This window comes from Corvus hawaiiensis, chromosome 1 (assembly GCF_020740725.1).
Source record: "Corvus hawaiiensis isolate bCorHaw1 chromosome 1, bCorHaw1.pri.cur, whole genome shotgun sequence".
Classification (NCBI taxonomy): Eukaryota; Metazoa; Chordata; class Aves; order Passeriformes; family Corvidae; genus Corvus; species Corvus hawaiiensis.
The window spans coordinates 47,860,171-47,877,468 of record NC_063213.1 but is presented as its reverse complement, the minus strand read 5'-3'; the positions used below and the strand labels follow the sequence as shown (position 1 = coordinate 47,877,468).

The window sequence follows — 17,298 nt, the reverse complement described above, 5'->3', positions numbered from 1 at the left end:
AATTTCTTCAGGAGTTTTTGGGCTGCACTCTCAGCATCTGAAACCAGCACTTCTGCAGAAGACTCAACACCAGTAGGAACTACTGGTTCCTTATTTGACAGAGAGAAACCTAAGTGAGCAAGATTTGGAGGTCAGGCAATATGAATAATTAATTAGGAGAGAGTAAATATCCATGTGAAAGAGAAAGAAAAATTATGTCAATAGCTTTGACAGGGATAAGTACATTTTTCGTATTAAAAAAGTACATTACTTCATAGACTAAAAACATACTTTGGGACTTTTGCTACAATTTGCTAATCTGAGGTTGCAAGTTTCAGAAACTACAGTTTTCACCAAGTAGGCCCTCAGCATTTTGGGGTTTATGCTATTGGAGTACCAGTGGTAAACAAGATCATACGATTACATGTGAAATGAAGCTCTTCCCAGCAGTGTGGTGGTGCTACTTATTTTGTTTCCGGGCTGTCTCTCTTAAGGGCGGTTTGAACAGTGGCTTAATTTATCATTGTGTTTAAGGAAATTTATCCAGCAATGGCATACAACCTCTAAGATCTATCTGCAGATGCAATACCATTCCCAGGCCTGTTTCCCCTGCTGTATGTATATGGGTGACACACTTGCAGAAGTCCCACATCCACCCTAACTTCCAGTAATGATGCTATACTGAATAACATTTGGGCTCAGAGGACAGTACACTATCTGGCCACTTTCTACATGCAGGGCAAAAATAAATGTCTGTGACCTGGCAGCAAAGAAGGTCAGCAACAACCTGTGTTAACAAGAACACAAGCAATGGATGGAGGAAAGTTAATGAATACTGAGTAAAAGGGGATAACCAATCACATGCAAATACTTAATCCAGTTTTGGGACGTCCAGTACAAGACACCCACTGAGAACCTGGAATGAATTCAGTGAAGGGCCACCAAGATGATTTGAGACTGGAACACACCTCCAGTGAGGAAAAGCTGAGGGAAATGGCCATGTTGAGACTGAAAAATGGACAGCTTTGGGGGGAGCATAGCAGCAGCCTGCCCCAGAGGTCACTGAGAAGATAGACCCAAGCTCCTCAGAGGTGGAGGGTGAGAGAACAGGAGACAATGGGTTTAAGTTGACACAACAGATGTCCTCACCAGGTATAAGGAAAACAATTCTCACCAGTAGGATAATTAATCCTTAGAACTGGTCACCCAAAGAAGTTGCATGAACTGCGTTTCTAGAGATCTCCAAGACCGGACAAAACCCTAAGCAATGTGGTCAATAGAGAGTGCTGATTTGAGCAGAAAGTTGGGCTGTAGACCTCCTGAGATCCCTTCCAACCTGAATGGTTTTGTAATTCTCAGAACAAACATGTTACAATGCTGGATAAAGTGGTTACATCATGATTAAAGTGACTCCTTGAGTAGAAATTATAGCTAAGGAGTGCAACACCTTGACAACTGAGACCTTGAACAAAGGTCTTCACCAACACCTTTCTAGAACTGCAAATAAAAACTAAGGTTTGCTGGCTGGTTTCTCAAAAAGTTTTGAACCAAGAAAATTTCATGTGTCTGTTAAGTTTCTCAAGTTTTGGAGTCACTGCTAGTGACAGGGTAAACAAGTAACTATTATTCTAGGCTTGTGAGCAACACATTGTTTTAACAGTGCCAGCAGCCCTGTGGTGACAATGCCAAAATTCTTGCACACTAACAGCTGTTGTAGGTATTAGAACACTTCTGAAAAAGTTAAGAGATTACAGGTTGTGATTTCCTTTATCCCAGAAGACCAAAAACCAGTAATGAAAACAGACCTTTTCTCATCTCAGTCACAGGACAATGGAGCAAATTTGGATGGGGGAGAAATTTTGGTCAAACAGTTGCACTGTAACATTTCTTCTGTTTTTTAAACCCTTCTCTTAGCTATTTCTACCTCTGAATTCTGAAAGGAAAGTAACACACAGGGCTATAAATGCAGTCTCAAAAGGCAAATATTATGCACATATTAGCTGGAATGGCCGCATTTAACACTTAAGACTCACCAGCTTGCTGTGTTTTGACAGTTAGAGCCCATCACAACCAAAAGCAACTCACACACTAATACAGGTATGTAGACAACTCACTGAATCACAAAGCTGTGGGGCTCAGACAAGGCAACAGATCAAAAATCTCGGGTCCAAATGAAAGCTTTCCTCCTCTCCTTGTGTGTCCCCTCCACAGCATCTCACAAATCCTGCCCGAGGTCACTGCACCTTACTACTCAGCTTGCTTAAGATCATGGCCAAAAAGCTGAGACACCTCACAGCACCTTATTTAAAAGTTGCTCAGCCAAATTTCCTGCCTCTGCCATACAAGTCCTGTGGCTGCCTGAACATCTACCCAGCACATTTCATGCAGCACAGCCCAAAATCTTCTACTTCCTCTTCTTTTGGCTTAATCACCTTGGCCACCTGGAGTAAGAGCAGCAACTTTTGCACCTCTAAACTAGGTCAGTCAAACAGCTCTGATCCTGTGAGTTTTTTGATTTCTCTGAAACAGGGTTTTAACACTATGACAGGTTCCTCTGGCTGGAAGACCTTCTGTATCTTCTAGGTGCTTAGCACAACAGAGCCCTGACCTCACCTCTAATTTCTCTACTCGTTACTTCAGCTACTACAAGTTTCCTGGAGAAACCTTTGTGTTAACTAATGCAATACTACTTTTCTAAGCCTAGAACTATAACAGAAGAACAGCAAAATACCTTTATTAGGAACTTCTAGGATATTAGGTCTTACAGAGGGGCAGATGCTTAATAAAAGCATCACTATCGACTGTTTTTAGTAGGACTCTGACTTAAATGAAAAACTGCTGTAGTCAAAAATCTCAAAGAAAATTAACTTTGTTCATTAGATTTTTTCCCCTTGTTTATAACAATGATATGACAATTATCAGCAGTGCTGTAACCAACACATTTATATGAATAAATCAATCCAAGTGAGAAATATGCTTATTGCATATTTATCCAAGGACCTTCACTCCCACACCCTGTATTTTAAACACCTGCAAGAGGTGTTTATTACCTCACATATACCTGTAAATATCACCCCCTATAATTAAGCCAGGCAATTAAAATCCCAACATAAGCCAATATGTCATCTGAAGTGCAAAACTGGGTGGTCTGCCACAGTCACTTTCATATATCAGATTGCCTCACCTGCAGCTAAGCCCAGCCAGATAATGGGCAATATATGCAGCCCAGGAAAAGCAGTTAATTCAGAGTGTGTGTCCCAGGTCAGCTAACAAAGGAAAGACGATCACCCTCTCTTTTCTTGATAAATTTCTCCAGTTTCTCATAATAACAGAATTAATTGGGGGAAGGAGGGGAATCTCCCTTCCAAAGGCTTTTGACACTGTCCCCTACAACAAACTGACAACAGTGACAACAGTACAACAGCAGGTGAGAAGCTGACCTTGGGATCACTCTCAGGTAAGAGTGATTACCAGCCACTGTCAAACTAAAAGGCTCCACTTCACAGGGTTTGCAGGGACTACACCATCTAGTGTCGTATCAGGTTTCTGTTCGCTAAATTTGAAGATGGCGCAAAGCTGAAATGGAGTGAGAATATACCTGGGGACAAGAGCTCAAAGTGATCTTAAACTACAGAAACTACTCTGGAGAAGCCTCATGGGACATTCCCAGGTAAGAGACTTCAGAACAATCAATAGCCTAGAAATAAGAGTCTTGAGAAGAGATTGAAAGAACTTAAACTCCCTCCTTAACCTTCCCAAAGCATCATAGGTCTTCAAATATGTAAAAGACTGCTGCAGAGAGCAGAATAACATGCTCTCCTTTCATCTGCTGAGTAGGACAAGTAGTAATTGGCAAGAAATACAGCTTAGTGCCTGACGTAGCACTCTGTTTTCTGTTTCCTTCTCAAAGATCCCTACCAGAGATTCCCACACCTTTCAGGCAGCAGCGGATTTGTTCATGCTTACCGTTCTGCTAGCATTTTTATAGCTAAACATTATTTTTATAGCACTACATTAAGTTAGGATTCTTGGAGAAAGATGGAGGTGAATGACCATATTTCAATATATTTTATACATCTTTACTGTTGATTCACCTTACTTCTAGAATTCTTTCCATTGTAGTTACAGCTCATTCCTGCATCTCCTCTTTACATCCTGGCTTTATGAGAAGTATCTGCTTTGTATAATCCTAACTTATTTTTAATTGCTGTAGTTTCATTGGTTTTCTTTTCCTGAAACCCACAAGAATCCCACCTGTCCTCTTCATATCCTTGGTATTCTGAAATAGTCTGCATCTTAAGCAGGTACCACTCATCAAGATTAGTTTTTACACTGCATCTCTGAAGAACAATGATCCACCCCACAGAATTTAGCTGCTTCATTCCAAGCAGCAATACAAGCTACAACAGATCCTCAGGGCAGTTATGTGCATTGTAAGATTTAGAAACATTTGCTCAGTAAGAATCAGTCTCTATTCTTTCAATGAAACAGAAAGTTGTCTTACAAAATACGCAGATAGGTGGAGATGGCTCAAACCTTTCTTGTATTGTCAGAAATCTCGATGCAGAACCTGCACTCACTTTGCTGCTCTAGAAATCCTTTTCCATTATTGCTTCTGCTTGGGAAATCTGAAACATTGGAGGTCTCAACATAACTATGAGGCTTCATTTTTCATTTCCATGAAAAAAGTGAGGAAAAGCAAATCCTGTTTAGTAACATTTTTTTGCCTTCAGAAGAGCTAAATCAGACCTTCCTTCCCACACATTTCTGTCCCCGAAAGCAACCTGCAAGTCTCACAGCAAAGCTAGGAATACACATTCACAGCATTTTTCTTGCTTTCTTTGCTCACTCAACAGGTTCACACTTCACAGGCTCAGCTTTAGTCTACCTTTTTTGTTACCAAGTTCATCAACACTATCTGTTTATCTGCTCCATCCAAACCGATAAGGAAATAAGCCCACAGAAGATAAGTGGGAACTCTTCAACAGCTACCTTCCTGCTGAGCCAGCAAGTGCCATTTCTGGCACCATCTGTGTCCTGAAAGTCTGTTCTCTAGTGTTTTATTCACTAAACATGGAAAAAATATTTGGAAAGAAAATCTCTTGAAGCATCTTCTACATAGTAGATGCTAGTTTTAAAATGTTTTAAAAGAAAGAGAAATAAAAGGGGTTGGCATTGCACAGTTCCTTCTCGGAACTGTACTCAAATCCTCATTGTGTTACATCAGAAACAAACTCTAGGTACTTCTGGTTTTTTCAATTTTAAATCACCTTACCTAGATCTCTTTCCAGAGGACGTGTAATTTTGTCTTGCAAATACACCTCCAGTGCTGAATACACACTGGCTAAGTGGGAGAGTACCTGCCATTACAAATTAGGAGTCAAATCAGTATGTTACAGACTGCAGTTCAGGAAAGAGTAATAAGAGATCTATTTACTTTTCTGCAGCAACCACAGAGTCGGGGTACGTGTTTTCAAGGAGTAAGAGATGAGACTGGTATATGTGGAGAAAGGGAAGCAGGGATGTTCCAAATTCTTCACTAGTCATGATTCTTAGCATCAGTCTGGGCTTTGTACTTCAAGAGTAAGTATAGGAAAGGGGAAGAATACTACCACTACATACTACACTACTACTACCCACATACTCAAAGTGATGCACTAACCATTGGAGAGTTTGCTTCACAAAACATACTTCTCAACGAGATAAAATGACTTATTTAAAAAATAAAATCTGATCATGCACGACTTCTCCAAATTACTAAATGGATACAATAACCTCTATAGGCAAATTATATGTAAGCAGCACGAAGGGAAGATTATGCATGCAGAAGTCATGATGCTTCTATGGAACAGGTCACTGAACCAGAACCCTCAGAGACAGTCTGGTGAGGGAACAGGCAAGGTGCAAGTGAACCCATGGATGAGTAGAAAGCATGATCCTGGCTAATCCTCTACCAGTCCAGACTCCAACTGCAGTCTGAGGCACCTTCTACATTTTCTTAGTTCAGACAGAGATGCTGTCTTCCCTCCACACCTCCAGTTTCTCCTAGCTGGGCAAGGAGCACAAGAGTACACAACCCACACATACAGAAACCTGCAGAACCTTGCCAAAAATCTTGTGAAGTTCAAATTAATTACCAGACAAGTTTTGTACAAACTTAACCTTGAATGCCTTGGAATAAATTAGAATTTTATCTTTTACAGCTGCACTTTTCAAGTGAGCTCTTCAGGATAGCAACCTTGCGGTTTTGTTTCAAAGTAGTAACTCAGCAGATTATAGCAGTTCATTATCTGCCTTTTTCTCCACCACTTAGCTCTGAATATGGTCTAAAAGGGTTATCTTACCTTTTTTGCTTATATCATGATGGTCTGATAAGTGCACAGTGAGGTCTTACATTACACAGAGGAAACAACTACAAGCCCAATTGCTATGGCTGGTTTTAAGAGTCAGTATTTTAATCAGTAATGTCAACCTTCATGAAGGAGAACACTAGTTGGAATATTTTTGTCAAAAGGGGCAGCCAGAAAAGCAAATAACTTATCTGAATTTCTATACTTAGTTCCTGAAAAGTCTTGCTAATAAATGCTTGTTACTCTGTGGACATTTATACCCCCTGTTTCCCAACCTATATGGAATAGCTGTGGGCCAAGTGTCCTACCACAAATTTTCAGGACACCCTGTTACTTCCAAGGGGAAGTCAAAACTTCCTTATCACTAAAGTTCAGTGTTTTCTCTCTTCTGCTAAATGCACTAAATAGATATGCATGTCTGTTAGACAGGTAAGAGGGTACACCAGTGGAACAGTTCCTAGGTTTTGACCAGAAATGGATTTATTCCAGCATTCCATGAATCTCAAAAGCCAGCTTTTACCCACATGGACAACAAAGGGCCTATATCAAGAGTGGGGCCCCTTCCTCAGGTGACAGATCTCAAAAAATTCTCAGTTCAAATTAAGCTTCAATATTCCCTGAAAATTTTTCTGGTTTTGGAAACCAGGAGGTAGAATTTCTCTGTGGTGCTCAGGAATGGGAGCTACTTCCAAACTCTGTTGCAGATGAGCTACATTTAAGAACGTTATGGATGCCTTCCTTATTATGAGAGGGCCTGGTGGGTGTTTTGTTATAAGCCAAGGGCCATCTCTGTGCACATAGATGCTCACTGGGTCCCAGTCCCACATGGCCCAAGGCATACAGGTGCCACGTGTGACACCCTGGCAACAAGAACAGCTGTGAAGCACTGAACTAGAGGCGTGCACACTGACTTCTAGGGGCACTCCTACAGGCTTTATAATGAGCTTGTTTTTATAAAGAAAAAAAAGGAAAACAAGACAGTTACTACAGCTTTTGCAAAGAATGGCACTGTAACCTTCCTAATAGTGGCTATACCAGGGAAAAACAATTCACAAGAACATTTCTGCTGTTCTTTTCACATATCCTATGTCACAGTAAAAGGAAAGGTGTTGAAGAGCACAAAGTGTGGTTTGTGTTTCAATATGGAACATACAGGAGGGCTACTACAATAACTAACCTAGAGACTTCTTTCATCAGTTTTTTTTGTCTGGTTTTAAGGATTTCACACCTATTAGAAGTCAGTCTTGATTCAAGCAATTAACAAAAGGGCGATGAGGCAAGCAAATTGGCTCAGAGGGACTATAAGACACAATCTAAGTAAAATCACTCCAGCTGCTTCACATGCACCCTCACATACCATCCACTCAAAAAATATTATGCTAGAACATTGCTTCAATATAAATACTTCTCTGTATGTACACATTTCTACTCTCCCCACTAAGAAAGACTTGTTTTAAGAGGGAATCATCAAAAACTTTCTTACAGAGTTCAAAGGAAGTTTTTTCAAGGATTTTAACACCAAAAAAAGATATCAGAACACAAGGTAAACTGACATGAGGATTCCCTAATGAATTTAATCACCAGCACTGATTAAGGATATACAAAGCTTACCTGCTGAAGTGCAGAGGTGCCAGACCACCAGCACTTACAAAGAAAAACTTTAGGAAGTTAATGGACAAACTGTACTTGGCAGGCAACCCTGATGTTGCAAGAAAATTTTAAAAGGTACTGTAGAAATTTTGGGGGTCTATAAATTCTGCGCTCAAAGGGTCAGGTCTGTTACAGTAACTTGAGGACATCTAGGCAAGGGAGAGATGATGCTAAGAGGGACAATTTTAACTCTTCCTTGGGAACTTTACGAAGACAGTGTTCTTAAAAAGATGGACAGAGAAAACATCTGTCTAAGACCAGATGTCACCACAGAAACTGCAACAATGGAGAAGAGGGATCATTTAAAAGTCAGAAAGCAGATGGGAGACAGGGTAGATACCTGTAACATACAAGCCATATTAACTACATGTGTAAGGAGTCATGAGCAAATAGAAGCATTTTTAAGTACTCTGCTCAACAGTACCTTCTGTTAAACATCCGTGTATTCACATCTGAGTTGTATGCCTCTGCTCTGATACTTACTATTCCTACAAAAAAAATCCTCAGAGTAATTTTGTACCAAAAAATAAGTTAATCTTCAAATTAGTCAGCCTCAACCATTTCTATTACTACTGTTCCCAGAAGCCTGACATAAAAAAGCAGTTATGAAATTGAAATAAAAGGTATCAAGTGGGTGCTGTTCAGCTGAGGGGTATGCAAGGCTTGGAAAGTGCAGAGGAAAAGCTCACATGGACAGCGGACAGCAGAAAGGCAGGCTGGAGCAATGAGAGGTGGTGTGTGCTGGTACCTTACAGGGACCCAGTGGTTGACAGCCTTGATTCAACACACCAATGCCTCCATTTTCCTTCAAAGCTAGGAGGCAATCAGGCAGAGCAAACAAAGAAGCAGCTGCAGATGGAAAGTCAGATGACAGCAACAGACCAAACCTGCTGGAGAACAATGCTACTGGAGCTTTATCCCCAAACCCTCCACCCTCTAACTTCCCTAAGGCAAGAGGATGACTTACCACTAACAAAACATGAAAAAACATTTTATACACATATAAGGTAGAAAAACAGTAAAGAAAACAGATCTAGCTGTTCTCACAGTAGTCCACCTACTGCAAAAATTAGAACACTACTTGTGGAGTGTAAACAGCAATTATGTATTATACTGGTGAGAGCCAATAACCAGAATACTGTGAATGACCAATTTGCCATAATGTCACCAATACAGAGGAGCAAGGAAAAACAGACAAACAAAAGCCCTCAAAAAACCCCACGCCCACACCACCCAAAGAAAGGACCAGAACTAAATTTCTGCTTCTGTTAAGGTTTTTGACCAAGTATTTAAATATGAACTTTTATCAAGTTTACTGAACTCATACACCAAACACCAGCAAGGGCCAAAATGGATGAGCTTTCAGTCAAAGAGAGTGACTGCATCAGGAAGTAAGCATTCACCAAAGAATCCATTTCAACATTTTTTATGGTTAACTTGGAGAACAGAAACGAAGGCAGTTATCTGAATTGCTTAGAAGGCTCTATTGTTCCCTCTTCCAAAGGATTTTTCCCTAGAACAGAATGGGTGGTGTGTGCAAAGCAAGTGAAAGGTGGGGGAAGGGGAAAAGTCCTGTGGATAAAGAGAGAAACAGAAACATAGTTTTTAAGCAAAGATATAATTTTTTTTAAGTAACTTCCTACCTCCCACTGCAAGTGAGGCGGGATATTCCTGATCTGAAGCTTCCGACTCCTGCAGATAAATTAAAGAAAATAGTTTTTAAAAAAACCCAAAGAAAACATTATTGCAAGATAGACTATACATAGCAGTGTCATACATTTAAGCATCTGTCATACTAAAAGGGGCAAAACCAAATACAGAATTCAAAAAAACCAACAGAACGCCGAGGGGGGGAATGTCAGGTCAAAATCATTTCAAGTCCAAAGAACTGTTGCAGAAATACTTGTTACACGTTTGACAGCTGTTACATTTCATGAAGCCTCCACTTTTCTTGAAGAGTATTTCTATTTTAGCTTTAAGGCCTTCAGTATCTAATTCTCTGTTATAAATGGGTGTGACAATCCCATGTATTTGTGCTGGGCTCTCCTTCACACACTTTAAGAGTTTGTTGTTATTTTGTTTTTTTTAAATTCACCAAGATGATACTTCAGGATGTTACATTACTTCAAGGTAAGGAATATAAATTTGAATCAATACATTTGTTCTAATATTAAGCTTTTCATTAATCTAATGATGGACTATTTCCTAATATTTACATGACTAAAATTCTTCATCCCTGATTGGGAGGAGAGGGTAAGAATCAGTAAATTTATTGTATTTTCACCCCAAATTTACATCAGTTTTTACTTATCTAGTAAACAAAACGTTCACTTTGAAGTGCTACTGCAAAGCCTGGCAGTGTGCTGGCTGCCTTCACAGCCAAGTCTTTTGTCTCCTCCCTTCCCCCAAAGTGAGAGAACAAATAAATGCCAGAGATGCCACAAAACCCTTGGGATTTACAAGAATGTGTAGATTAACACAGTTTCAGCTAGGCTCAGGTATGTTGAGCTAGTAGGGTCAGCCTGGCCATCCCGGGAAGCTTTGGGGAAGGGAGAGAGGACAAGAGAGCAGTCGAGGCTTAGAACATCTCAACTGCATTTTGGTACACCAAAGCAGCTAAAATAAGTGTTTTGTGTTCAAACACTTAGTTCTGCCTCACATTTTAATTGCTCAATAATGACCTCTCAGAAAAAAGTGCTTCACATTTTAAGGACTTTTTATAACAGTTAAATTATACAAGCCAGTGAAGTCTTGAAGCAAAACAAGTTTTAGAGATGTTCCTGTCTAGCAATAAAATCAAAAGCTTTCCTTTTCGCCCCCAAATCCTTTTAAAATACACTCCTTTCCCTAACACCACCACCTACCCAGGCCTGCAGTGTTTTACATCTTGAAATGCTCTTCTCAACAGGCTTTGTTCAAGGCACAAGCAGAGGTTACAGCACAAAGCCGCCTTGCCCAAACTGCTCCTCATGTGGAGGTGTCACCCCCAACACTACAGCGACCGTGAGATCAAGCAACAAACGTGCTTTGGCCAGAAAATAGAAACAGGTCTTAGTTTTGTAGCATTTCTCAGCTGTTTTCACTCCCTCTCAAGCAAGTAGGAGCAGATTTCGGCATTTGATCATATAAATAGGCGAGGAAGGGAGAACGAAAACCCAAACCACACACAACCCAGTTAAGGTTTCATTTTCAATAAAGCAAGGAAAGTCAGGAGCTGCTTCACTGTAATAGGGAGGGCAGAAAATTTCCTTGAAGTCTGCAAAGTTTTCCTTAGCCTGGCATCTCAGCTAGCAATACTGCTACAAAACAGTCGCCCTAAAATAGTGATATACTGCTCCAAAACATCAAAATAATCTCACACAGCAACCTGAAACTTGAAAGTTGGGTCCTGAAGTAGAACATAAAAGGGGATGCTCATTCAGTATTAAAAATACCGGGAAATTTTAATACAGAAAAACCCCAAACCACAGAATTGGCAGCCAATACACTATTCAGTGTGCTTCAAACTGTGTTGTGCCATTACTCTCCCACACTTGTAGATTCAAATTAAAATTCATGAGTTTCACGGCAAGGATCTGAGCCCAACAACCCTGCCACCATACCAACAGCAGGTCTCACTCCAGCTCCATGCCCAAGTTTGGCCACCAATGCTCACACTGAGCAGGGTATATCCACTGATGGGAAGGGGGGGAGTGGGGGAAGTCCTTTCCAGAAACACTTATACAAGTTTCACAAAACTACCACCTCACATTTCATTTCAGAAGGAATACCTACATATCATCTCTACTGCTCAACACCTGAAAGATGGACCAAAACAAAGCAATCTGTGCTTTTTGTCATCTAATGCTGAGGACTAGCACAAGCTTTGGCATTGGGTTTTTTCTTCCCACACGACTTCAAGGGACTGAAAATTTTGATACAATTTTAAATTTCAGCCTGCCAACATTTGTAGCACAGAAATAACTTGAACATCCTGAAAAGGAGAAGGAAGGGAGACTAGCAAGGAAGAAATGCCACCTTAAAATTATTAGCTCATTATTAGCCACATTCACAAACAGCAAAAGAAAATGGCAAGCTGAGTACAAAACTGGTTGTGCACCTCAATTTATGGCAATAGTGAGACACCTATTGTACAAAACTCAAAGGTCACTTCAAAAATACAAGCATAGCTATAAACACATCATTTAATTTGGAAATATTTGTACCTTCATCAGTTTCTTAGCTGCAAATAATTTTAACTTGCCACCTAGTGCACAAGTTTGAAATCTGGTGTTTACTGATGCATGTGAAAATTTAACCTATTTTTTTGCATTATTTCTGTATCACAATTAACAATAGGGAAAAAATATAATTGAATAAAGCTTTGCATGGCTAAGAGAGGAATCACACAGAACCAGCATAAAAGGTCATGGACACATTTGAGATTTTTCCGTTTCATTTACTATTAGCCCCTGTCTAAGAAGTCCTAATAGCTTCCTTAAGAATGCCTAAAAGTACACAAAGCTTGTACCCTCTTTCCCCCTCTTCCCTTCTCTACACACAAGAGGGATAACCAGAAACGACCTAGCTGTTTTTGTATTCGCAGGACCAGAACGAGCAGCGAGCAGACAGAGAGCAACCGTCTCCCACGTGCTGCGAGAACTTGCGGATGCAGCTCCCGGCTTGGAGATCGCTCCTCCCGTTCTCTTCCCGCACTTCGGCAGCCCCGTACAGCTCCTCGCTGCAGGGCAGCACCAGTGATTTTGCAGGCACTCTCTCTGCTGCCTGCACGTGAGTCCATAGAAAATCAGCTCTCGAATTCCTCGAGAGAAATCCCAAACCAAACGCAAGAGGATAGCAAAGAGTAAGGGACAAAGCTGGGTCCTGACTGAATCTACCGGAGCAGCAACAGCTTCCACGAGGATGGGTTCTGAGCTCAGCAAGCACTCTTTTGCACAGGGTCAAAACTCCACACAATAGATGGGGAAAGGAAAAAGTATGGAGCATCTTCCTGGAAATACACTCCCATCTCAGGCACCGTTAGCTCTTTCAGGATGCTTTCCATTTTCCTCATGACCCTGTTTTCTTTGGCAAAATATGGCATATGCAAAGATCCTATAGCTATAGATACAAATATCCCAGGCAGCAGAATGCTACAGAGGCTTTGTTATGTTCTGCTTTGAAATAATCTCCAGTTCTGTTACTTTATGACTACTTGCAGTCACATCAACTGGGTAAAACAAGAAATAGTCCTTTCTCATCCCATGAAGGTCTTTTACTACAGTAGTTTCATTTAATATATAGCTCACCTAGTCTTAAATCCTTAGTAAAACCCTGCCAGCATCTCTCATCAATGTCACTCACGTAAGCCTTGTGTATGCACTTTTTCCAGTTTAAGCAGATTTCTTACTTCATTTTTCCCATGCTAAATAGGCATTGCAAATAGATGTCAACTGAAAAAAAATCTGGGCAAATAAGGTTTGTGCTCTGTATCATACTAAGGTTTTGGAAAGCTACTTATGTTCACAGCATGTGAACAGGTACTCCCACACTCATTTCTCTTTTTCAAAGATGCCCAATAAAAAGTGTTTCGGGTAAGAAAAGAGACTTCTCTGGTTTCTCTGCAAGGTTAGTCCATAAGCAATTGTTTGGCAATAATATACTTTTCTTAAGAGGAATTGCACACATTCTGATTCTTATTTTCAGGTACTATCCAGGTAACAGAATTCAGCTACTTTAAGCCACTGCTGATGACCATATGCCAACATATTTATTCTGAGGATGTTAAGACCTGGAGCCTTGTATTTGGGGGACGTGAATATCTCTGCAACACTGAAAGCAAGTAAAACAAGCAGCCATCATTGTGCAAGGCAAGCAGCATACTTGTGCTACACGTGTGTGCAGAGACAGAAAGGGCAAAGTACCATAAAGATGGCTAATTTACTAAAAGCCATCTTAGTGACCTCTGAAGAGGTAATTTCTCCTATGTCAATACAGAGAACAAACATGCACAGGGACACCCAGTGCTCCCAACCCACAAGAAACCCACACACATGTGAAACAATACTAAACATGTCTAAGGAAAAAGATGGGAGAAAGAAAATGTTGAAATTGTGGCTTTTCTTCTTCATTTCTTTTACATATATACCCTTTCCTAATCTCTCTGCCCTCAATATACACCAGGATTTTTTCCTTCAATATATAGAGTTCCCCTTAAGTTAAAAGGGTCTCAAAAATGTCTGGTTTTGCATCCCTGTATAAAATCTCACAGTACACTTTCACTAACACAATCTCACTATATGCTCTATACATACAATGTTTAGCAAAGGCAAATCACATCAGACCCACACCTCCCCTTAAGGGAAAATAATTTTAAATAGGAGTAGACAATTATAAAACAAACAATAAAGTATTGTGCTTTTCCTCACAGTCCCATTTCTTTGTATGTCACAGATGTGTCAAAATTTTACTATTTCAAAGGGAAACAAACACAAGTATCGAAGTGACTGCACTTCCACACAGTTGTACCTACACTCTTACCAGACCCTTCTGACCATCCTCCCTCCCCCCCAGAGACATGCTGCCTCCTACTCCTTAATTCCCACTTCTCAACAATAACACCACTTCATAGTCTCTTATTTCAGCAGCCATATGAGCTACACACAACATTAATGCCTTAAACCCACAGAGCACAAACTTACTCCTTTTAAACAAGAGCCTATGGAAAAAGAGTTAAACACGTTTGAAAAGAGATCAAGTGAACATCGACGATGTTAGTCCATTCAACTGTTTGAACTCAATACCTATGGGATAGAAAGCAAATGGTCTACCTTTTCCACTCTTAGGAACATGCAAAGAGCAAATGCTTATTCATTTCATTCGTTCTAGGTCTGTACTGCCATGCTGGTTACCTGGAAGAAGTCTTGGCACCTCACATCACAGGTGCAGAGTGTGCCAATACCCACCAGCACCGAGTGCTGGTACCCCCCAGCGCTGCCTCCCAGCTCGTGGCCCCCAGCTCTGACAGCTACACATGATGCCACTACAAACCCACTCACCAAAACAACCGTTTTTCTCCCCAAGCTCCAAAGAATGGCATGAAGACAAAAATTGTCAGTTCTGAGGCTTACTTCACTGACAACCCAAACTGAACATAGACAGCTGGAGATGAAATGTTAAAAAAACACCACACAGGAAAAAGCCTTCTATGGAGTGTGGGTAACGCCATACGGTAAGAAATGAGTTCTGTATAAAAAGTCCTGACAGGAACAGCCATAGAAACAAAGTTAGCAACTCTTACAGCCAAGTGGAAAACTCCTGGTAATCGACTGAATTATAGGGGAAGGGAAAGAGGGGTCTTATTGTTTACTGTGCAGCTAGCAAAATAAAAACAGGCAAGAAAAAACCCACACAAAAGCTACCCCCACACAGAGTTCATTAGTTTCTCCCCCTCGGGTTGCTTCAAGTAGCTGATGCTTGGGCACAACAGAGTGAATCAGTGTTTTTAATGCTCTTCTAGAGGAAAGAAAGGAAAAAAGAAGCCAAGTTTACAGGATAAAATAAATAATCCTTAACTCTCAATTCAGATCAGTGTGGCTGGGAGGAAAAGCACTAGTTTCTAGTTACAGGACGAGGGAGGGGGAGTTCTCATTATTTTCTTTGCAGTAAATGTAGGTAATGACACAGACTGAGCCACTGGAGTGGCTTGTCCTGCAAGAGGTGCTGCAGTCTCTGCCTGCCCCCCTCGTCACACTGAAATATCATCAAGTTTAAGCAATCTTTTCACTCAAAGTTGTTCATATTTGATTCCTGAAAGTATCTAACAAACAGCAATAAGTCCATTCTAAGGCATCTTTTTATAGAAAATTTTAGATGCATATATATTCATGCAATTATATCTCTCAATATGCTTTTCCCTAACAAGTACTTCTGATAAATACAAAACCAAAGGGTCACACTTCCTGCCTAAAATGAAGGCATTCTGAATTTCTTTCTAAAACAAACTCAGGTTCAGTTAACTGACAAACAGAGGTGTTTATATCACTTATATTAAAAGATATTTAATTTCTAGCATATATTACAAGGCACACTGATGACACAGTTACTATATTTTATCCAATCAGGCCTTTAGCTTGTGAAACAGACAGCTCATCTTGAACTTACCTAGCAGAAGAAAGGAGAAGGGTTTCAAATACTGACTTGTTAAGAAACATTACCACTTTTTATTTCTACACACTGATCTGGTCAGCACAATACTTGAAGAGGAAATGTTATTGCTCCAATTTCAGACCCAATTCAGCAATTCAAGCAGACAAAGCTTGGCTAAGCCACAGGCAAAGTGCAGCAATACTTCTCTTTGTGTTGACTCATTTAATCCCAGACCCAGATTTAAAAGCAGTCTGTACTACCACTCAGAATAAGGATTTTCCATAAAATTTAGGCAAAAAAAAATTTTCTCAAAGCTTATGCAAGACATAATAGTTGGCTCCTAACTACACTTTTCCCCTTTCATCTTGCACATACAACCCACCAAAGCAGCCGCTTTGGAGAGGTGCATTATCTCAGCATTCAGAATGAAAATATGACTCTTGGATTACCTCACAACTCCCTCTGTGCTGATGATCAAATTTCCTACCACTGCCTGCACACCATGGGATTTGTTTACTACCTCTCCCCAGGACGAGCAGTCAGAAAGCCGAGCCAGCACAGCCGCACAGCTCCACGCCCCAAAGCCACCAGCCCAACCAGTGGGCACCGGGCTGTGCTCTCCTTGCAGGAGTAACCTGAACACTCTGAAAGGATCTGCACCTTTGTGAATGGACTGATAGCTCAAGAAGCACAGCCAGAAATTGATGTTGGCACATCCAAGTCACATCATGCAAAATAGGCAAGTCAAGCAGTGTAAGCCCAGCTTACACTGGTAGTTCTCGTGTTTATGCGGATAACCTGGATAGTAGGCTCTCACCTGTTACCATTTGCGTCAGGATTTTAGCCCAACAATTCCTCACATCACTAATTAGACTAAAAGCTTATATTCATTATTTTTAAATTCCCTTGAGTGGAACAAAAAGGCATTTAAAAAAAAAATTCTGAAGATTCTGCCATTACCATATTAATGCTGAATTTCTCATTTAAAAAAACCATTCGTTTTTCAGGTGTTGTTAATGAGAGAAGGCTGTTAAGATTTTTTTTTAAATAAAGAATTAAACACTGCTTTAAATCTAATGGGAAGTTTTAGCATCCTTTAGAATAATGGGCCCACCTTTGTGGCTTGTGACACTTATGGTTGGGTTGGTTTTGAGATTGGTTCCTCCCCCTCCATTTGGGGTAGAGTGGGGGT

General features: G+C 40.5%; 1 protein-coding gene across 2 annotated transcripts in view; it reads right to left on the bottom strand.

Annotated features, from left to right (window-relative positions):
- The window catches only part of IGF2BP3 (insulin like growth factor 2 mRNA binding protein 3), a 112,237-nt gene that overhangs the window by 77,424 nt on the left and 17,515 nt on the right, over positions 1 to 17,298 (bottom strand). For both annotated transcript variants that reach the window (XM_048303417.1, XM_048303425.1), the window contains one exon: positions 9,623 to 9,671. In XM_048303417.1, the coding sequence (XP_048159374.1) occupies positions 9,623 to 9,671 (49 nt within the window). The remainder of the gene's footprint in view (positions 1 to 9,622; positions 9,672 to 17,298) is intronic.